Source organism: Sphaerodactylus townsendi, linkage group LG04 (genome assembly GCF_021028975.2).
Source record: "Sphaerodactylus townsendi isolate TG3544 linkage group LG04, MPM_Stown_v2.3, whole genome shotgun sequence".
Classification (NCBI taxonomy): domain Eukaryota; kingdom Metazoa; phylum Chordata; class Lepidosauria; order Squamata; family Sphaerodactylidae; genus Sphaerodactylus; species Sphaerodactylus townsendi.
Window position 1 is genome coordinate 44,133,688 of NC_059428.1, and position 22,529 is coordinate 44,156,216.

The following is a 22,529-nucleotide window of genomic DNA, read 5'->3' on the forward strand; positions in this document are numbered from 1 at the left end:
ACAGTGACTGCTGCCTCAGAGCAACTTGACGAATGATTTTACAAGGACTTACCTAGAAGAAGCATCTCATTTCTACCTCCTTCATGATTTCCTATTTCCTTTCTTTGAAAATCCCCACAGCATTTTCCCTTGTTCACTTTACATCATTTTCACTCCCATCTACCAGCCAACCTATTTTATCTGCTTCCCTGTTTTCATCTTTCCCTCCTGCCCATCCCAAGACACATCTGACCAAGCTGATCAATATCAGCACAATTCTGGCAGACCAGGCCCCATTACACTGAGGGAAACCCAGAAAGGCAATCGTAATTTCTCCTCTATCCCTTCCCTTCTTCTTTCCCTCTTCCTGGCAGTCTCCATATTTCCATGGTTCCTTCTTTCCTTCCCACTTATCAACCAATGTACCTTTTCTCTGTCCTGTATCTTCAGCAATATTTTTTACTTTTTTTTCTCCCAAAGGGGATTCAAAAGCAGCTTACAACATTCTCCTCCTCTAATTTATTCTCACAACAACCCTGTGAAATAGATTAAGCTGAGAGTGAGTATCTGGCCCAAGATACTGAATGAACTTCCATTAGCAAAGTGGGGATTCATGTCTGGGTCTCCCAGACCCTAGTCTGAAACTCTTAACCACTAAGCCACAACTGGCTTATGAGGTGGCTGCTATTAAACAGTAACAACCAGTAGGCACTGGGTGAGTCATGCATGTCGTATGGTGGCAAGTAGACGAGTGGTTTCAACCATGTCTGGCCCTGACGAGTCCTCTCACTTAAAGGCCAATATAGCCACGAAAAGGGCGCTGGCTTCAATATGGCAACACTTTTGTGGTTACATGGCAACCTCCGCAATGCTCAATGGTCACTGGCACAGAGGTATAGGCACTGCTTGCATTATGGGGAAGGGGAGAGGTCTGGAGATTTTTCTGCAAATTAGGGCTTTTCACAAGTTTGTAGAAAGAGCTGTGTCGTCTATGTTCAGGTACAATCTCCAGATTTAAACATCCACAGATTTAGCCACATGAACCGTTAAATACATTAATGCTGCCACAATTGAACCAATAAAATACTGGATAAGCAGAATAAAGACATAACCAAAACCTTTCAAAATAAAAGATGCAATCCTAGAAAAACTTGCTTGGAAGTAATATTGCTAAAATCAACTAAGCATGATTAGGACTAATCTGTTGCCAGGATTGATATCATAAAGCTGTAGGGAAAAGAAAGTGCTAGATTCTGGGGCAAAAGGGGGACAAAATACACTTTTTACAGGGAAGACTGAAGAAACAGCAGGATGAAAAGGAAAAATTGTGATTTTTAAAAAAGCTGGGTCTTTAAATTATTTTAAACTAAACTTTATTAGGTTTCAACATGAAACCTGAATGTATTAAAAAGAATTAAAGTCCTAATCTTATATCTTAAAACTCAACTGGAGACACTAATGAGGGCAACAGCTTGAGAAAAAAAATCATGATACCATCTGTAACTACAGAATTAATCATATCCGCGGATAAACAAATGCAAGATAGGTTCATACAGGATACAGGAGCTATTCTGAGTGACTTTGATAGCACTGAAAATACCAATAATTATTTTTTTCTAAAGCTTCTCAAGCAGTCATCTGGGCCTGAATTAAAAAGACGCTTATCAACCACGTTCATACAAGCAGTCAAATGAAGAACTTTTACACCTGACAACACCTTAAACTTTGTTTCCAAAGGCAAGGCTTTATACTAGAAATATACAGGCCCACTAAGTTAAATATTAGTCAAAGCTATTCATGTAACTGCAGCACAATTTACATACCTATACAAATAGTGTTATAGAAGTCCATTTATGTATGTTATAGCCATTCTAAAATAACAGTTCTATCTATTTATGCACATTAGCATTCCTTAGATCAGGACTTGACAAATTTTCTTTGGATCAAGAAGTTAGCTCAAAAGCTTAGGAGGAAGACACCTATGAATTTTGTATTTAAATGACCAGATTTTATTGTAACCACAATACTTAATCCTAAACTCTTCACAGTTTCTTGTAGTTTTACTTAAACTAGGACAAAAGTTTTGCAGTACATAAATACAGTGGCAACCTTGGTTGCCTTCATCATACAAAAATCTATCTCTGACCAACTTCTTTACATTGCATCCTCCACCAGGAAGGCACTAAGAACTTCATGCACTGACATTTGCAGAAGAGACATGATGATAAAAAACACTGCTGAAAATATCAGGTGTTACAATGATACTGTAACTGTGGTGACCTGGGACTTGTCAAGCTCTACCTTAGAGTAACACATATCCTTTGGTTAGTCAGGGGTAGGGAACCTGCGGCTCTCCAGATGTTCAGGAACTACAATTCCCATCAGCCCCAGTCAGCATGGCCAATTGGCCATGCTGGCAGGGGCTGATGGGAATTGTAGTTCCTGAACATCTGGAGAGCCGCAGGTTCCCTACCCCTGGTTTAGATGAAAAGTACTTGTATCGAGACCATTAACAATTTAATGCAAAAAAAGTTGTGATTCAGTTTTAAAGGATTAAAGATAGTCAGTATTCAGTAAGTAAAAAATGAAACAAAACTGTAATTTTCTTCTAAGAATGAGCCACATTTTTCTATCGTGAGAAAAAAGGAAAAAACTTATACAAGATTGCCCAGTGATTCCAATTCTGGCATCCTGAAATATCATCCATAATGCCACATTGCATCCTTTACCTGCAAGGGTACATAACATTTCAATAACTGCTTACCAAGAAGTTACAAAATGTATTTTAGACCCATTAAAAATGAAAGCCAGAGACATTAATTCTGTTAATTCATCTAAAATAATCAGATATTTTTCCATTTCCTGACTTGCAGACTGAACCACAAGCATATGATTAACGCAAGAGTGCTTCACAGCTTGATAACCTTCACTGAAATTTCTCATATAAAAAATAAAATGAAAAGAACTGTGAAGTTACCCAATGTGGAACCAAATGAACACTAGGCATATAGAAAACAAACTGCTTGTTCATCACTCCATACACCTCTAACATTTGAAGAACTTTGTTAGTTAATACATACACCATTCAAGGCAAAAGGGTATTTTTCTTCAATACTCAAAAGAAAACAACCCGAGGGCAAATGATACAGAGATTAGCCTGTAATGCCTGAAAGCGTGTGTTCTTTCCAAAGCAAAACAAAGAAATCAAACTACAACACAGATTTCTTTGTCCTGTTATAAACACTTTCAAACTCTTTCCTCATAGGGAAAGATGGTCTACACACTCACCACTTTATCCATTAACTTCCAGGTTTTTTCTACAGTCCTGCGATCAGCAGCTGCTTGCTTGGGAGGGCCAACTGCATCCTGAATAGCATCAATGAAGCCCAGAATACGTCCTTTGCGGGGATTTCCTCCTCGGCCACCTGGGTTCCGGCCGTTGAGGGAACTGGCCATCTGGGATCTTAATTTATAAGACTGATAAGAGAAAGAGAGTGATGTGCACCGTCATAAAATATGGCTGTTCTTTCATAAATAAAGGAGTGTTACCCAAGCGTACTCACCAAAAGCAAGACACCAAACACAGTGGAAAACCATACTAACTTTTGAGGACAAACCACAACAAACCAACCATGGTTACCTTTAGTGAGAAGCAAGCAAACTTGAATCAACATCACCGAAGGAAGCCATTTAACACATCTGTGGAAAGATATAACCTATTTTTCACCCATCCACCCCCCTTAATTTCCTTGTTTTAATTTAACGTCACCCATGATCATTACACATAGTAATGCTCATTACACTTCCTTGCTCAGTTTCCAGGCACCCCTCTCCTACATTTAAACTCACGCTGTTCCACAGAGAGGATGAATTTGTCCACACGTGTTCACAAGGGACACAACAGAATTAAAGAAAGAAATTTAGCCAGTGCCTTGCCACCATGCTGGAAACCTCCCCCCTCCCCCCCATTAACATTTCTAAGCCATTTATATCTCGGACAGACCCATTCAAAATACGTACATACAAGTTGGCAACTGCGTGCGATACTTAGGTACCGGTATTTATATATATATAAACCTTTAATGGCATAATACCGGTATTTGCAACGTGTGTATAAAACAATATAAGATCTCAACAAAAATCCAAAAAGCAGGAGCAAACAAAAAAAAGTTGGAAGGCTTAAGTCAGCACCGAGTCTCCAAGAAGCCTCCAGGCAGCAGGTCTCCCTTCCTTCTGGGACCAGTTTAGGAGAGCCGGAGGTCTGTCTCTCCTCGCGAGTATCCCAACCGAGTCTTCTCCCTAGCTCTGTTCTTTCTTTCTCCTTCAGGGCCACAACATTCCTCGGCAGCGCCTGTGTTAAATCCCAGCAGTTTTCCTGGTTCCGGTTGCTCCCGGGGCGCTCCCCGTCCCCCGCATCTGCAGCCTCCGCCACCCACACGGCACTCGCCCTTTCTCTCCTCGGGGGACAACCACAGCCAAGCCAGCCCCGACGGGACGCCGCTCCCCTCAGTCGTTGCCGTCGCCGGTATCGAACAAGGAAACATGGGGAGACGATCCGCCGCCGCGGGCCCCGTCGCAGCGGTCCGGCTTCCCCGCGCCCTCTCCGCTGCGCGACACAGAGGGGCGTGGAGGGGTGGTCCTGAGGGGCGGAGCCCAGCCCCGCCGCAGCCGAGCCCAGCCCCCTCCGCCGGCGATGAAGGCTGACTCTTACTTGCGCGTATCTCCCCGCTGCCCTGAACCCCCCTACGAGACTCCGCACAGCGCCTGCGCGCTCCAAAGAACAAAGCTCGTTCTCCTCCCTGCCCCCGCTAACTAGGCTCAATCTCAACCGTGGTTCGCGCGAGGGGGGTTCGAGGAAGCTGTTGCGAGGACACGTGATAGGGACCGGGCTAGACCAGCGGCCGCTAACAAGTCGAGAGGGCAAACGGGGGATACTGGTCCTTTTCCCCTCCCGCCCCCAACTTTGGCGTTCGGGAGGGTGGGGGGAGTTTGTTGGTCCTCCAGTTTCTGATTGATAAGGATAAGCGCCAATAAGAGTCAGGCTTCCGGCTCTGTACTTTTCTCCTCCCCCGACTGTGATTCATGAATAGGTAAGAGGGGCATGATAGGGAAAAGCTGTGAGCGTGTTGAATAGGACCGGGTAGGACGGGAAAAATTACGTGGAATTTGGAGGAAAGAAACAGTTTGGCAAAGGGAGTAGAGACTGCGTTGAGGAAGGCTGAACAATCCTAGGGTATGCAACACGATCTTGTGCATATTTGATCGGAACCAAGTGTAAGGGTAGTTACTTCCTGGTAAGAGTATTTAGCAGTGTAATCAGGAAACTGTTACACCTATGCAAGTGCCTCTGAAGGCAGTGGGACTTATTCCCAAATGTAGCCATATGTATGTAGCCATAGAGCTCAAACTGGAATGAAATCACTGCATATTTTACTCAGAAGGGAGCCCCACTGTGTGAAAGGAGGCTTACCCCCGGATAAAGGTGCATAGGATTGTAACCTTAAAAACTACTCTTCATAAACAGGATCTTTCCGTGGTATCTATATACTATATGATCCTACAAATTAGAGACATTAAGTTCAAATTAATTGATCGATTTATTCAGCCCCTAGTGAACTCACTTGGACTTATTTTCAATATGCATACTTTGAGCACTCCATGGAACAAACACTATAGATGCAAGATCTCTCATTTTTGGATGCCATCTAATAACCTGAGGAGGTTGTGAACTGAAAGATAAACTTTATAATAAATTAGAAAAATAGCTTTTCCCAACAGCTTGTTACTATAAAATTTAAAAACTTTATGAGGAAAGGGAGTAATGCTGAAAATGCATTCCTGGTTATAACTAACCACATAACTATAATAAATTATATGCCTTTATTACACAGTAAACTTGAGAAGGACTGCTGAGTATCGTAATATGTGGTTAGCATGCAGAAGATCCCAGATTGAGTCCTCAGCATCTCCAATAAATGTCCTTGCTTACTTGGAAGACTGTAAAATTCCATTATCAGTAGCAGAATACACCTAGACAGGATCAATAGTTTGATTCAGTATAAGCCAATTTACATAAAAATGTATATTTCATACTCCAGCTCTGCCTATAAAATGTAGAAGTGCACCATTTTCACTCTTCTCATTATCATGAGTCTTGGACTATGTATAAAATTTCAACTGTAAAATTCCATTATCAGTAGCAGAATACACCTAGACAGGATCAATAGTTTGATTCAGTATAAGCCAATTTACATAACATTTATTATGTTTCCTAACAATGTTGATACCACCATGAATCAGTCAGTCTCCCAATGTTCAATATAACAGCACAAAATATAAAGCCAATGACATAACACTGGATTCAAAGCTTCTACAGTGTTTGTGGAATCAGGTTCCTGTAGGGTTACTTGATTGTACCATATGGTTGGGGTAGCAGTCTGAAGAAGAAAAGGAAAATGCCTAAAATCAACTGTCACTTCCTCCCCCCCCCCCCCACACAGATACATCCCTTGTGTTAATATGGTTCAGGTTTAACTAAATCTTTATCTTTTCACAGAAGAATGTGCTTGTCCATGAAGGCAGGGGAAGATTTTAGGCTGTTCTTCCCGCACAGCCCTCCCCTTAGCACTACATGTCACAGTGTCCTGGAGGACATTGCAGCCAGTGTAGGGGAATATTCAGGGAAGGCAGTGTCAGCTAGTTTCACACACTATTCACAGATGACCTGGATCCATCGATTCCAAGGATAATATGAAAGTCAGGCATTGAAACACAGTAATTATTGTGCCTTTTGGTTAGTAATCTATTTATCTTTAGTGCATCAATGGAAATATTTGATTCTAGTGTTTCATTTTTACAGGAGTCCTGCTTGGCAATGTGACTAAGCAGCAAGTGAAAATGGCCTTTTAAAAAGAACATTGTTCCTTCAGTGCTTCACGTAAACGAAACTTTATTTGCCTTAAACATAAGTTTCATATATGAATGGCAATGCAGAGAACAGCGTTGAAATCTTTACCCTGTGTTCACTTCAAAATGTGTTCATTTCCTGTATGTGCATCCTATTAAAAAAAAGACAAGACTTTCAGCATTTTGATGAAACTCTCATTTACTGTCTAAAGAAAACTTCAGCTTGTTGTTTTGGGGGTTTGTGGGGAGAGACTTGTTATTTCTTCGATGAATTAAAGCTGTTTTACTCTGCATAGTGTGTTTGGTTTAGGAACTGTTCCTGTCACATCTATGTTACCATAGGGTACATTTTTCATTGTGCTGTAAATACTGATATAATCGAAGTGCATCTAGCTCAGTGGTGGCGAACCTATGGCACGGGTGCTAGAGGGGGCACCCAGAGCCCTCTCTGTGGGCATGCGCAAACAGAGTGCCCCCCACACACATTTAGGCTGGCCTGGGCCGCTGGGCTTGATTATTAGCATTAAACCTAAGACCTAGTTTTGGGGAAGCAGTGTAGGTAACCCTGTTAAGCACTGTTAAACCCCACTGATTTTCACGCGAAGAACTAAAGCGCAATACCTTACCTGGGAGTAAGCTTGGTTGCTGGCAATGGGGCTTGCTTCTGAGTAAACCCTCCTAGGGTCGTGATTCACCCGTTTGAAGAGTTGCACGGTTGCTTCAAAGCAAAACCACCAACTACCACCAAGCTTACTCCTGAGTAACGCACACCTCAGAACAAACTGTTTTTTCTAAACTAAAACATCAGTATTCTGATTAAATTGCTGTGTTGGCACTTTGCGATAAATAAGTGGGTTTTGAGTTGCAATTTGGGCACTTGATCTCGAAAAGGTTCGCTATCACTAATCTAGCTAAACATAGCAGCAGGTTCCATGGCAATTAGGCCCCTAGGAGACAGGACAGCATATTTTTTAAAAATCCCTCTCTCTTCATCCTTTCTTTTAGGGCATGCTGTAACTTGAAACTAAAATTTAAAAAGGTTTAACTGGAATGGCAAAAAACTCACCCTGTCTAAAATAGTTTGTGATGAAGGGAGCTATTTTCCTTGAATAAGGCACACCAACAATAGTTGTTGTATTTCTGTGACCTCATCAACTGGATGTATGAGTTAATATGATGTGGTTAGAGTGTCATACTAACATCCACGAGATCCAGGTTCAAATCTGCCATGGAAGCTTGCTATGCAGCTTTGGGTCAGTCATATAGACTTAGGGTTGTTATAAGGATAAAATGGAAGTGAGGAGAATGTTGTAAACCTCTCTGGGTCCCTAATGGGAAGAAATATGAGGTATAAATGAAGTGGATAGATAAATATGTGGACTGTACACCGGTATGACAGTCATAGGTCCTGTGAATAAGCCAGTTATCCAAACACTGGACAGAAATCTTTTTTCTGGCCTCCTTCACTTCTGTCCTAGCAGAATCTTCTGACTTGGGGTCTAACACTCTGCCAGAAAGAAATATGCCTGAAACCTGAAATAGCAGTCTATTTGGAAATCTGTTTGACAAAGCAATAAGATATTGCTACGAGGTTGACAGGAAGTTGGAGGCAGGAGTTTATCAGAATAATCAGATATATTTTTATTGAGTGAAATATCAAAGCACACTTGTACAGTCAGAATGATATCAAGCTCATAAGTAGCACCAAATATCAAATGCCCACATGAGATGTTGATTGTGCACACACAGTTGTGCCATGTGTAACTCATGGGAGAATCTAGAGGAGAGAGAAAGAAAGTAGCAGGAAAACCAGAAAATTATATTCCGCTAAAATCAGTGCAGTTAGTTGTTAAGAGTGGTGGACTCTTATCTGACAAATCATGTTTGATTCCCCGCTCCTCCATATGAGCAGCAGACTGTAATCAGGAGAACCTGGTTTGATTCTCCACAGGAAACCTGCTGGATGACCTTGGGGTAGTCACAGTTCCCTCAGCTCTCTCAGTCCCACCTATCTCACAAGTTGCCTATTGAGAGTGGGGCAAGGGGGAGGATTGTTAGCCACTTTGAGACTCCTTACAATAGAGAAAAGTGAGGGAAGCATATGGAAGCAATCATAGAGGGGATGGGGAAGGGAGCTAAAATCCAGGGTGTGAAGAAGGGCATAAGATCAATTTGTTGGGTACAGAGTGGCATGCTGAAGGCAGCTTTTGACAGTGGAGAAACAAACGTGTTGTTTACCTGGACAAAGAGAGGGGGAAGAGAGCAAATCAGAACTAAGCCTTTAGATTGGAAGGGAGGAGGGACCTAAGGTGGCAAAGATATGTGCTTGGGAGGGGTTTCTCTTGGAATTGTCCTCTTCAGGTTGCTTAAGGCTTAACCTGTGGCTCTCCAGATGTTCATGGACTACAATTCCCATCAGCCCCTGCCAGCATGACCAATTGGCCATGGTGCCGGGGGCAGAATGGAATTGTGGTCCATGAACATCTGGAGAGCCGCAGGTTGCAGACCTCTGGCTTAAGCCATTATGAGTTTGTAAAATCCTGAGAAGGAAGGTATTTGGTTGTGGGATAGGATTTCCAAATTGTTGTTTCTACTATTCTTTAACCCCATTCCCTAGCCGGTTTCATTCCAGTGTGAGCTGTATAGGGTGGTATAAAAGCCTAAAGTATAAATAAAATAAAAATAAATATTTTAATATAAAACCAAAACCTGGTTAAAATGAAACTTCGCCCAGTTTATACAATTACCATGACACCTGTAGAAAACCATAAAGCAGAGCCAATTTTGCAGTGCTTGCTGCTGAAATGAAGCAGTTAAGAGGCTGTATTGCCAATGCTAGAAGTAGATGTTCTATCTACCCTGAGGCCATCCAGCCTTCAAGCATACACACATACTTCTCCTCAAGCCCCTTATGCATTATAGGGACTTCTCCCTTTGCACTTAAATAACAATGCTGATTTAGCATATGATAGACTGCCCCTTATCCTGGAACAGGGGTTTTCCTACTATGTTTGAACAGATCAGCATAAGATCAAATATTTAATACAGTTAAGGGATGGGAATAATTTTGTGGAAGGACCTGTGAAGGAATGGAGATCCCCTTGCCTTCTCCATCCACTGTGAACAACATGCTCAAATATGCTATCACTCAGGCACACACTCCCACTATAGTATATATATATGTGTATATATACGTAAAGACGAATGTATTACACAAAAGCATACATACCGTAGCTGATGAAAGTGATGCGGTAGGGAAAGGAGAGCCCTTTGAAACTCTTCTCCACCCACTTATGTTAACACACATGGCTGTGCAAACACTGCGTTGGTGGAGAAGATGCTGCAATGGGAGTGAACCTTTCCCTTTGTTTTCACCTTTCAATGTCATGCACATAAACACAAAGTAGTTAACAATGAACGGTTGCATCATGCTGTATCTAGGATGACATCTGTATCTTCAGGCCAAAGATTGTTTTGTTTTCCATGCTGTAATAAGCAGTTTGGTTACATCCCAGCCATAAAGTACAGGTTCCCTCAGAGTACCTCCTTTTAAATTTATTGCATTATAAAAATGTGTGAACTTAATTTCAAAATAACCTTGCCCAGAGGGAGTAATTTTAAATTCATTGCTGTTGTTTCTTCGAATAATTCCATCTGCTGAAGGCTCCAGCCAAGCTGTAGCATAGCATTCTAATGCCTTTCCAGCTCTTCTTCAAATCAGCTCTGTACCACTATAAAAAAAATAATTCCATTGTAATTTTATTCTCCATTTAAAATGTCTCACTCTGCTAGGTTTATGCGATTTTACAGTTACCTTTTCCTTCATGTTGGTAAGCTGAAATTCCATCCCTACGTTAAATGTGTAACACTGAAATTGTGCTGTGAGGAGAAATTTTAGTTTCTTAGCTACAAAAAAGTCTTAGCTACAAAAAATTCTCAAATTCTTTCAAGTTTGATCATTCTGATCTTTACCATATAATTCATTACACCTTTCTTTCATCTTAGATCTTGAGACAGCTTGCATGGGATTGCCAAGATTTCCCATCAAGGCACTGACCAGACCCAAGCCACCTTTGCCTCATGCAAAGTTGTTGTATTGCTTGTTCCTTAAGAACTGAACAAAATGATTTTAATACAACATCTAAACAAAACAAGTTTAATACAATAACTTAATACAACAATGGCTTTTAGCCAAAATATCAACCAAATAACCACTAACTTAATAGTTTTAAAAGTTCATATGGAGTGAAACCTATTACCTCAATGAAGTATCACTACTACAATTGATTGCAGTAGTGTATTTTATCTGAAATTACAGTTATTCTTCACCGCAATTTATTTCTCTGTGCATTTATGGCTAACTTGGTAATGTTGAGGTATGTATAATTTGCATTTTGACAACCTATAGCAGTGAATATGCATTTTGTATTACATGAATGAGTTTTCATATTGGTTTGGATGCTCCCGTTTGTACTTTGATTTTTCCCCCCTACAGGGCGAAGATTGCCGTGAACTGGAATTTTATGTTTATGACTACTTCAGGAATATAAAACAGACAAAAAATAATTTTGGCTACAACCGAACACTGGTACATAATATCTAAGACAGTTCTCCTGTTGCAGAGTTTAAATCAAGGGAGGTTGCTTTTGCAGCATGTGTCTGGATATTGGATTTGAATCCAAATCCGATTTGGGACTACCTGTTGTAGTTACAAATTTAGAAGAAGAAGAAGAGTTTGGATTTATATCGCCCCTTTCTCTCCTGCAGGAGATTCAAAGGGTCTTACAATATCCTTGCCCTTCCCCCCTCACAACAAACACCCTGTGAAGTGGGTGGGGCTGAGAGAGCTCTGAGAAGCTGTGACTAGCCCAAGGTCACCCAGCTGGCGTGTGTGGGAGTGTACAGGCTAATCTGAATTCCCCAGATAAGCCTCCACAGCTCAAGCGGCAGAGCTGGGAATCAAACCCAGTTCCTCCAGATTAGATACACGAGCTCTTAACCTCCTACGCCACTGCTGCTCCCTAAACTAGTTTTTTAGGGAGTTCTGGAATTCCTTGGAAGTTTTTAAAGGGGATTGTGGTTTAAAAGACCAATTACACCAGACAGAATTTTTCCTGTGCAAAAAGCATTAGGTTTGTTTTATGCCATATTCTTGGTTTGTAAAGAGTGATGGAGAGACATCCTAGGATTGGACTAAAAGAGCACCCTAGAATAGCCCGTGAAACCTGAGAGCTCTTTAGTGAACTGACAGTACTATCTCCAGGGCAATTTTTTGTGTCATTTGATTATTTTTAAAAAATGCTCCTCTGAAAAGATTCCCCAAAGTGATTAATGTACACAAATAATTCCAGAGTCCTGAAAAAACCCAAATCCAAACACTGAATGTTATTGGAAGCATGAGTAATACCAATGATTATGCCTTCCATTAAATCTTGACCCATAAAATACTAATTTTTGTGGTGTGTTACCCAAAAGGCTACTCATGCACATTCCTAATTATTTACTCTATGATCTAATTGATCATTTGAATGGACTGGACTGTGGTTTGTCCATTTATTTACATATTATATCTCATCCCCCCCCCCAGTGGGGACATAAAATAACGCTATATAAATTGCTGTTTGATGCGGAATCAGATCCTTGGTCTATCATAACTGTCTACAACACTGACTGACAGCAGCTCTGTGGGATCTTAGAACAGAGGTCTTGCTCATCACTTCCTCCATGGTCCTTTTAATTGGACATGTTGAGCTCCTTTCCAACACTGTTCTCCTCTCCTCTATAGGTATAGATTAATCTGAGACATAATGAGTGGCCCATAGTTATACTGCTAACTGTCATGGCAGGATAGGGATTCTAATCTGGGTCTGTTTGTGCCTAGTTTGATTCTTTTAACCACTGCATCACACATTGCCACAGATATTGGCAATGTACAGGGTTTATGGACTTTTTCTTTAGATTAATTTAAAATGTTTAGTATTGAATCTACGAATATTTTTGTAAGCGTTAGCAAGGCATTCAGTAATCCATTGTACCCTAACAGCTTTGGTGTTGGGGGGGGGTGTCTCTGCTTATTCGTATAAAAAATGAAATCTAGATGGCTTGAGCAAGTGGTTTTTCCAATGAGACAAAAATATCTCTGAGGATCTGTAGTTATTAAGATCATAAGCACCTTATGCAGTCAAGAGCGAATCAGAATACTTCCAAAAGGAGCAGCTGAATGAATGGCATTTGCCAGATATTTTCACAATATAATGTTGCCATCCAATAGCTTTTAATTTAGTGGATGTTTTATAAATTGATTTCAGTGGAATGTAATGATTGAGTTCCTGGACTTGAAAACCAGATGTATTGGAGACCAATAGCCAAGATATGCATTTTGTTTTCTTTAATGCAGTTCTTTGTCTTTCCTCCTGTCTTTAGTGCAGTTTAAAATATTTATGTAGTAGCAGCCAACAGAATAGTTTTCTAGGTTTGTAAACAACAGCACTAAAGTTGAATGTATCTTTTTTATTTTTATATTAATACATTTCACTGGCTTTTACAATATAGCTCCAAGCATTTCTCTCCACCCAATCATGTCATTCTCAGTTTAAGAATCTTAACATACTTATTCCTTGCAGCATCAAATAACCTGTCAGGCCAAGGCCAGTGTTTTCTTTAGTTCTGGTGCACAGGCTAAGTCTTCCATGAAATTAGTTCTTGTATCAGAGCTAAAAATAAGCAGATTGCGCTGGGACGTTTTTCCAGGCAATCTCTAAACACTCATTCTGTATGTATGCACTTCCTTAAAACAAACTTTGCTTGGCTATTGTTTCGCATGTGGACATCTACAGGACCACAATTGATGCAGCTGTACAATAAAGCCAAGTGTCAGTAGTCCAGCACAATGCTGCCAAAGTTAAAACATTTTAAGACCTATTTCTTGCACTGCAGTAAGCTTCTCTTTTCCTGCTTGTGTGTGTGTGTGTGTGCACAATCAAGTCACACTTGACTTATGGCACTATTGTAGGGTTTCCAAGGCTAGGGACATTAAGAGATTGTTTGTCATTGTCTGCCTCCTCAGAGCAACCCTCAGCTTCCTGAGTGGCCTCCCACCCATGAACTAGGCAGGGCACATCCTGCTGGCTTCCAAGATCTGAAAAGTTGACTAAAATAATTTCCTAAAACTCATGTGGATTTTTTGGCCAGCCTAAGTATATAGCTGACTCAGATTGTCAAAAAAAATATCTTTAATAGGACGACGAGTGAGTCAGTGCCATCCATCTCTCATGCAGCTGTTGTGATGGAAAGAACTGTTTGGATATCCCCATGTTAATGTCTCTGAATAGAAGTATCATAACCGTTTGTGCTTATTTATTTTCATAAGCAAGAACTAGAGTTTTCAGTATATGAAGGAGAGAAATATCATTTGAAAGACACAAAAACAGAGAATTTTACTGACTTGGAGCTCAATTACAAAACTAAAATTGTGCTTCATTAGCCATGGAAGTTCACAGATGGGCAGCCCAGTCTAGATATCCCATTACTTCCGTAGGGCTTTCAGCTGGTGTGGAGGTGGTGGGAATAACAACAAACTTCCCCAAGCCAGTCAAAAGCCCTCCACGGTGTTGTAGGTTCGGGGAGCCAGCTGCAGCGCTCACAGCCCAAAAGCCTGCATGGAAGCCACTTATCATTGGTTCCTCCCCACTAAACACCCTGGCCTTCCTCTGCCCCTGTGCTGGCATCCAATTGGACACCAATTCAGGGCGGAACACCAACTGCTCTTCCAGATGCCGTGGAGGCCTGTGGTGCTCGCCCACCTCCCAGGTACAAGCTCCTCCCATCTCTAAAGACCCATTCGCCCCCCCTCCTTTTGGATGAATCTGTAAAAAAATTGTTACCTGTTTACGACATGGCATTCTATCAGAGCAGCTTTCTTCTATCACAGCATTCCCAGGCAATTTTCTGTCTTGACACTTACAAACTGAAAGCCTGTATAGCTTCAGAGAACTTCTTGTTTCATATGCTTTCCAATCACACCTCAGACCCAGAGACATGCTTAAGTACTACACCTCTAGGTCAACAATTAATTGGTCAGAAAAATTATGTTGCTGGTTTGGAAGCATTCTGTTTGGCTAAAAATTCAGACCAGTGTAATTTTTTAAAACCAAGAAGTGAGGCACAATGACCTCACCTTTATGCCATCCTCAAAAATAAAGGAATCTTGTAACACCTGTAAGACATTTTACATTTATATGGACTAAAGCAAGTTCCAGGTTGCCATGGTATCTAGGAATTTCACTGTGGTACTAGGCATTTTTAGCAAAGATAGCATCGTAACACTTCTCAGCCATTCTCCTAAATACGAAGGTTTGGCTCCAGTCATTTTTTCTGCTGGTGTAAAGGGGAGGAAGGGGTCCCTTTTGACCACCAAAAAGGCTATGATTGGGATTATAGAACCTGCATGGGTAAAAGTCTGCATGGGTAAAAAGGAGAAGAATTGGCCGAGCAAAAAAACCCCCAAAACTGGGTGGGTCCAACCCAACACTTTTATCAGACTGTTTTGTTGTGTGACTGTTTTGTTGCGTGTAAAATAAATGTGCATGAAATTCTTTTGTTTATTTGTAAACTTAACTTCACACCATTCCATTTCTTAAATCAATTGCTTTCAATCCTGGCTTCACTATTCATTTGATTTGAGCTCTTAAAAGCACTAATGTAATTATGAGAAATTGTGGGAAAAGTAGGCTAGGATTAGAGGTTACCTTTTTCTTCTATGATAACCAGGGTAACCACTATATTTATTTATAATACAACTTTTCTAAAATCACAAGAAACTCTGAAAATGTTAGGGTTAGGTTTGATGGTAGCAAAACTGGAACATATAGTTACCCTGAAGGCTGAAAAATGACTCTGACTCTTAAATTTTGAAGCTGACTCCTAAAGTGAAAGATAATTTGCCAAGGTCTACACTAAAGATCCTCGTAACTGGAATAAAATCTCACTTCAGCTGGCATATCCATGATTCGTATATATTGATATATGATAGATATATGAGAAGAATTCAACAAATGTGAGGCCACTACATAGAGAACCCTGCCATTGGTTGCTACTTACCTCAGCACAGAAGGTGGAGGCCATTTGTGTAAAGTAATTTTAACCAGAAGATTTAGGTGATGACAAAGCATGCCCCAGGCTTCAGCCTGGCGGCAACATTGCAGCAGGGGAGGAAGGAGTGAAAAGCCTCCCCTGCCTGCCGGCCGGCCAAGACAGTTGCATGACCGAGTACCGGCACATGACTGGAGCCAGGCAGCCTATAAGAGGCTGCGTCGGCAGGGACCGTCCTCTTTCGAGGCCGGCAGCAGCAAAGGCCCTCCCCTTCCTCCTCCTTCCCACTTTGGAATGGCTATTAGGGTTTTATTGTTACATGCTTCTGTGCGCGGTTCACTGGAAGCAAGGTTTTGGGCATAAGAGCACATCCTATTGGGGAAGGCAGTAGCTTGCGTGCCGGACCTTCCCACATCGGGGGCCTCCATATGAGGTCCGCGGTGGCGATAGAGCTCATGAGGGCAAGCCTTGGGGCCGCGCCGAGAGCTCGCTGCCCGGCCGGAAGGGGTGTCACAAAATGGGTTTGAATCCATGTGGCACCTAGTAACTTCCTGTTCCAGTTTGGGGGATGTGCCGGACAGCACCGCTGGGCCTAAGGGGTCAGCTGGGGCTGCCCTGTAACCAGGTTCAGTGGCTTGCTGCCTAGGGGTCAGGATGTACTCTGTTATGCTCGTCCAGCTCGTCCAGCTTCAACATAGTTATATGTTAAATAAATTGGGCTGCGGCTGATTTCTTTTCCAACAAAAAGATGTGTTTTGTCATTATTGGAACGAGTCTCCACACATCCGCATGCAAACAGTGCCCTGTCACTTGACATTTTGTATCTGCCTTGTAGTAGTTTATTCCTGGATACCAGTGTCCTATAGCATGCTCATTTCCTGGTTTCACCTCTCCTTCATAGCCTCATCATTGGCTTTACATGCTTCCCATTGTCACTGTTACTGATTAAAATATTCTCCATCACCGTATGACGCTTTAAGTGCTCCTAGCAGGGAGAAGTTCCATTGACACTGCTTCTGGGTTTAGTTTTCTTTGAATGAGAGAGCAATGGAGTCTTATTTACAGTGTCTTTGTACTTGTTTTGTGTACAAATATCTTAGAAAACACTACTGGAAGCAAGCAGACTTGTAAAAATTATACCGTTAATTCCTGCTAGAAAAACTTAGCTCCGTAAATTCAAACTGCAAATAGGTTGTTTCTCATATGCATGCTTGTAGAACATATACTCTGCTGCCCTTGAGAAATGGGGCTGCCCATTGGAGGTATTTGGAAACGTCAGTTGTACAGAATGCTGTGCTTGGATGATGAGTGGAATGGGCACTAGAAACACATTGTTTCAGTCTTGCCCTGCCTACACTGGCTCCTAGTTTGTTTCCAGACAAAATTCAAAGTCTTGAACTTCAAAGACCTGTATACTTGGGACCAACATACCTGAAGACTGCCTACACTCTTATGAAGAGATTTCCATAGGTGACAGTGTCACTGTCTTCTGAGATCAAGTGGGAGACAACTTGGGAGAGGGCCTCCTCAGTCATGGCACCAAAGCTCCGAAATTCTCAACAGGGAGCTTTTGGGTCCTCTTTTGTTGCAACTTTCCACCAGGCAGTACAAAACTTTTTTGTTTCATTTGGTATTCCCTGAATCACAGCATGCTGGCAGGGGGTGATGGGAACTGTAGTCCATAACATCTGGAGGGGCGCGAGCTCTGATAACGGCGCCAGGAAATCGATTTTTCCCATCCAGTGTTTTGTATCGTTTCCTTGTATGCATTTTAATCCATATACTTTAACAGCCCAATCCATATGGGGTGGGCAAAAGTGATTGTGGAAGTGGCAGGGGCCCGTGCCAGCATCTTTACCCACCTTGCCGGTGTAAGGGGCACCTACACTGGCAGAGAGAGCAGACTGCAGCACCCAAACCCAGAAGGGCCTGCCGCCCCAAGCTACACCAGTTTAGGACAGCACAGCTGGGGCTGAGGTGGGGGTGGGGGTGGGGGTGTTCCCAGGGCTGGAGATAATTTAGTCATCTTCCACTGGAATTTCAGACCAGGAATACTCCCTTCCAGTCACACTGGAAGGTGTGGCATAAGACCTTTTTTTCCAGTGGGGCTATTTGTTCCACTGGAGGTTTTTCAGTTTTGCCTCTTTTCTGCACCATCCAAAACCCCCTTGAAGGGAGTGCAGCAGCACCTACACTACGCTGTCCCCAGCCACTGGAGAGCTCCCCCCACTCCCAATCTGGATTGGGCTGCTAAATTGTTTTAATATTGAGAGTGTGGGAGGGAGGTAGATTTTAATGGTTTTAAAATATGATGTTATCATGTATGCTTAAAATTGTTAGCCACCTTGGTGACCCTTGTAAAGGCAGGAAGGTGGGATACACATTTTGTAAATAAAATAGTTACTATTTTAAACTGCATCCCCTTCTAAAAATTGCTCACTTAAAAAATAGAAGGGGGAAATCACTTCCATGTAGACGATTATCTGCTTGTTTTTTGTGTTTGTGTTTTAGTTATCTCAAACAGTAGTCTCTTTTCAGCTTTTCATATACTTGTTTTCTGCTAGTGGTATATTAGATCAGAATTGTGTGCATTCATCTATGGATAGAAGAGATAAACTCCCTTGTCTTATAGCAAGAGATAGGTCTGGATTTTTTGATTTCGCCACTATAATTTGAGGATTATCACACATGTGTTTCAAATATGTTCATGAGACAAGCATTTATATCTTTACAAAGGGTTGATGCATATTTCATGTATTACATGAATAGCTTCATACGTAGATGGAAAATTTTATTTATATTATGGTGAAATCTACTTTGAGGAAGACCCCAAGAACCAGAGGATGAAATTGGCTGCCCATCAGGGCTTGCTATTTATTCAAATGTAAATGCTTATGAGGAAAATCTTGTCCCCAGCTAAATCTTCCAACTTATAAGAATACATCTGCCATGCCAACCATGTTTAAGAGTCAACAATAAATTTCCAAGTGTTCTACTCATTTTTTAAAAAATATTTCTGATATGCTGTATTCTGTACAAATTCCCAAGTGTAGTTTCTAATACGATGGAATGACATGGTATATTACAAATAAGCAAATGCAGAAAACCTCCCAATTCTTGAACTCTTTTCCCCTATGAATTGCTGCAAGAAGATGTGAAGAACAAAAAATGCTGAGAAGTATAAAATTGCTCCGCAGTGTAATCCACCTCATTCCCCCCTCCCAAAAGAAACAAAGGGGTTTGATTACTGGTTTTAAAAAATCACTGTGAAAGAATATATGTGGAGAAATATATGTGGAAAAGGTGTCATAAGATCTATATTTTGTTTTCCTTTGTATAATTCTTTATACAAATCACTCTAATTTGTCTGAGGAAGGAAAAATTGTTACACTGGATTTGCTTCAGTGTACAAATGTTTCAACAAGGCTAAGGCTGATTCTGCATGGGCCAAAAACAGCAGTGTGAAAACAGTGTGAAAACGGTATAAACTCTTTTACACTGTTTTAAACCCTTTTACACCATTTTCACACTGTTTTCACACCACTGTTTTTGGTCCATGCAGAATCAGCCTAAGAGTCTGAATATGTGTTGACTTTTGGCTAGTACATTGTGCTGAACGTTTTGGCTCCTGAGCTAAGGAGGGTCCCTTCTTTTATGTCAGGCCGTTTCTGCACGGACAATTAATGGCGGCCTGGAGACGGCAAAAACGCCGTCTCCAGGCCGCCATTCGCACAGAGGGCGCAGCTGCATCGCAGCCGTGCCGCCCTCGCACCGCCCGGCCGGTTCGGGCCGGGCGCTTCCCCAGAGTGCTTTGCCGCTCTTGTTGGGGAATGGCTACTGCGTGAAGCCAGCCGCCGAGCTTAACGGCAGCAGCTCTAATGGCCTCCCCCACCCGGCACTTATTTGTACTCTGGTTTTCTGGCACGTCGCTGAGGCCTGGGGACATGCCCCTCTGCCCCCGCGCTCTACCTGGAGCAGGTATGCAGGGCTGGGGCGTGGTCCCTGTGGCCTCGGCGACGCTACCGAGGCCCGCCCGTGGGAATACGCCGGGCTGGCCGGGCGCCAGAACCGTGGCGCCCGCTGCCCGGTTGTTTCCAGGACCATCCTCGCGCGGACGGTCCTGAAGGCTTGTCGGGTCGGCGCTGGGAATGTGTTACACTCCAGCTCGCTTCCGGGCCTCTGTGCGAAAACGGCCCCAGTCTTTGTGAAAGGGTACAGAAAGAGCCTCTTGGGAGATTTTTTTCAGTTGTTCCTGTTTGGCGCTCCTTGACTATGTCTTGAGCTGCCATGCTTATTCTTCAGTTTTCTTCACCTTGATCTGTCTAAATCCTAGCTGGTCTGTCCCTTGATTCACTGTCTGTGCAGTACCTGAAATCTGCTGTCCACAAACCAGCTAAGTGAGATGGCAACTTCACAGTGCCTTGAAGCTGCAAAAAAGCTATGCCTGAAATACATGTCACTTTGCAAGTTGTCTTTATTATGTGGTCAGTACAAAAAACAGCAGTTGGTGCTGAGATGTTATCTAGTTAAGCTGCATGATCTACAAGTTATAGCAAAATTTCAACTCATTAAAGAGGAACCTCACAGACCAAAAATAAGTTGTGTCTGTTCCACTTTCTCTAATCAAAGATGTTTCCTTTCTTGCATTGCCTCACCTGTGGTGTTTGGGGAATTGAGGGAGAAAAATGAAGTTCCCTACCCACTTACCAGAATACAGCTCCTATTCTCCCTCCTCTTTATTGCTTCAGTGGCACATACTTTTTAGTATGATGTTTCAGCTTGGCAAGCTTTGTGCATTATTAACTTACTCAGTACTGAGTATACTCAGGAAAAGGACATAATCAGAAGTCAGAAAATGTCATATGAATTATAACCATCACCCGTGTCTTCAGTAGCTTGTTGGGAAGTTGACAGATGCCTGAAAATGTGCCCAGTAACCCTTGCTGATATATGTTCAGCTTCCCCAGATGAGAATCTGGCTAAATGTATAAGCAGAAAGCCAGCATGGTGTAGTGGTTAAGAGTGGTGGACTCTAATCAGGAGAACCGGGTTTGATTCACTTTAATCCAGCCCCCACCCCACTCCTCACAAGGTGCCTAAGATGTGGGTGAGTAGTGACAGGATTGTAAGTTGTTTCTAGACTCCTGTAAAGATATTAAAAAGTGGGGTATAAACACAAGATGTTTGCTTTAAAAAAGGAGAGCAAGAGAGATGGTTTAAGATGGTTGCAAAAGCAAGTATTTCCATTGCAGAGCATAAGAGTCTCAAACTGTGCCAAACTAAGCCACTCTACTGAGTTTGTAGCTGAATTTCAATTGCAAACAGAACTTTTTAGCCTTTTCTATAACAAAAGGATAATTCTCCAACTATCTTCTCACTTATACTTCTTGCATGTCAAATTTTGGGATGGGTGTCTCAAACTTCAGCAGCTGAATGTTGTGAACCAAGAAAACTTTGCAAAGCCAGTGAGTGAAAATCGAGCAGTTTAAGGCTGCAGGCACAAGTGGTATATTTTTCCTAATTAAGCACATTTCAGAATTTCCCTGACTGTAGTAGTTTTTATGTTGTCTCCTTTATCACACACGCACGCACAGATTTATTTTAAAAATGTCACGATAAGGGGTGCATTCTAATGCTGAGTTTTGAGCTACTGTCAATTTCCACTAAGCCATGAAGCTAGCCACTTAGCCTAGTTCTTTCTTCAAGATAAGCTAACTCATACTTGTTTGAGTAATATGGAAGAACCCTACCTTCGCCTCTCTGCAGGCTGACTCCTGCTGTCCCCAGGGCCTGGGGAGGGCAAAAGCCAGCCTGATAGAGGCTGATTAGCCATGTATTTTGATGGTAGGCTTAAATTCTAGGACAGTGCCATGGCTGCTCTGAGCTGATTCTGCCTCCCCCATCTCTCTGCAAGTGGGCAGAGTTCGGTTGCGTGCACCTGAGGTGCATACCATTTTGTCAAGGGGAATGCCCGGTGTCCTGCCATAAAATTTTAGTGCTCTATAGTGACTCCTAAGGTCCCTATAGGGCTATATGTTCTGGGAGTAGGAAGCAAGCATATTCTTTCTGCTCTAAACCTAGTAGCTTCTAATTTTCCAAAGTAGCATTGAATAATTTTCAGTTGACTCTACAGTTTACTGCCTGTTCAAGACATAATGACTGAAAATATACTAAGCTGCCCATTTTTATAGTGTAAGAGAGCATGCACTCTTTTAAGAGTTGCATTTGTGAGACCTGTACAGTGTGCAAAAGAAATGTGTGAGACTGATCCGATCCTAGGATGACAGGCTGAATTGCCTATTTTCATGAACCTGTCCCTGAGCACTGGAGGGACTGAAAGTGTAGAGCTTCCTGAAGATTAATTGTAGACAGACAGAACTGGCTCCTCATGAGGAAATGCAGAGCCAGCTCCAAGCCTTTCCCTGCAAGATAAGGCAGAGCTTGAGGCTGTGCAGCTGAAAGAGCCATCAGGCATCTCAGGAACCAAGTAATGAGTCAGCTGCATGGGGGAGACAAAGGCAGAGGCCACAGAGTAAAAGGAGAAGTGCTTCCAT

General features: G+C 42.1%; 1 protein-coding gene across 3 annotated transcripts in view; it reads right to left on the bottom strand.

Moving 5' to 3' along the window:
* Positions 1-4,913, bottom strand: part of CBLB (Cbl proto-oncogene B) — an 85,003-nt gene extending 80,090 nt beyond the window's left edge. Inside the window, exons 1-3 of one of the 3 annotated variants that reach the window (XM_048493602.1) lie at positions 4,080-4,910; positions 4,004-4,040; positions 3,268-3,456 (exon numbers count right to left, since the gene is read on the bottom strand). In XM_048493602.1, the coding sequence (XP_048349559.1) occupies positions 3,268-3,435 (168 nt within the window). In that variant the 5' untranslated portion in view covers positions 3,436-3,456; positions 4,004-4,040; positions 4,080-4,910. Of the gene's footprint in view, positions 1-3,267; positions 3,457-4,003 lie in introns of all 3 variants that reach the window. The other 2 variants (XM_048493603.1, XM_048493604.1) reach the window with 2 other exon arrangements.
* Between the last annotated feature and the right edge of the window lie 17,616 nt (positions 4,914-22,529).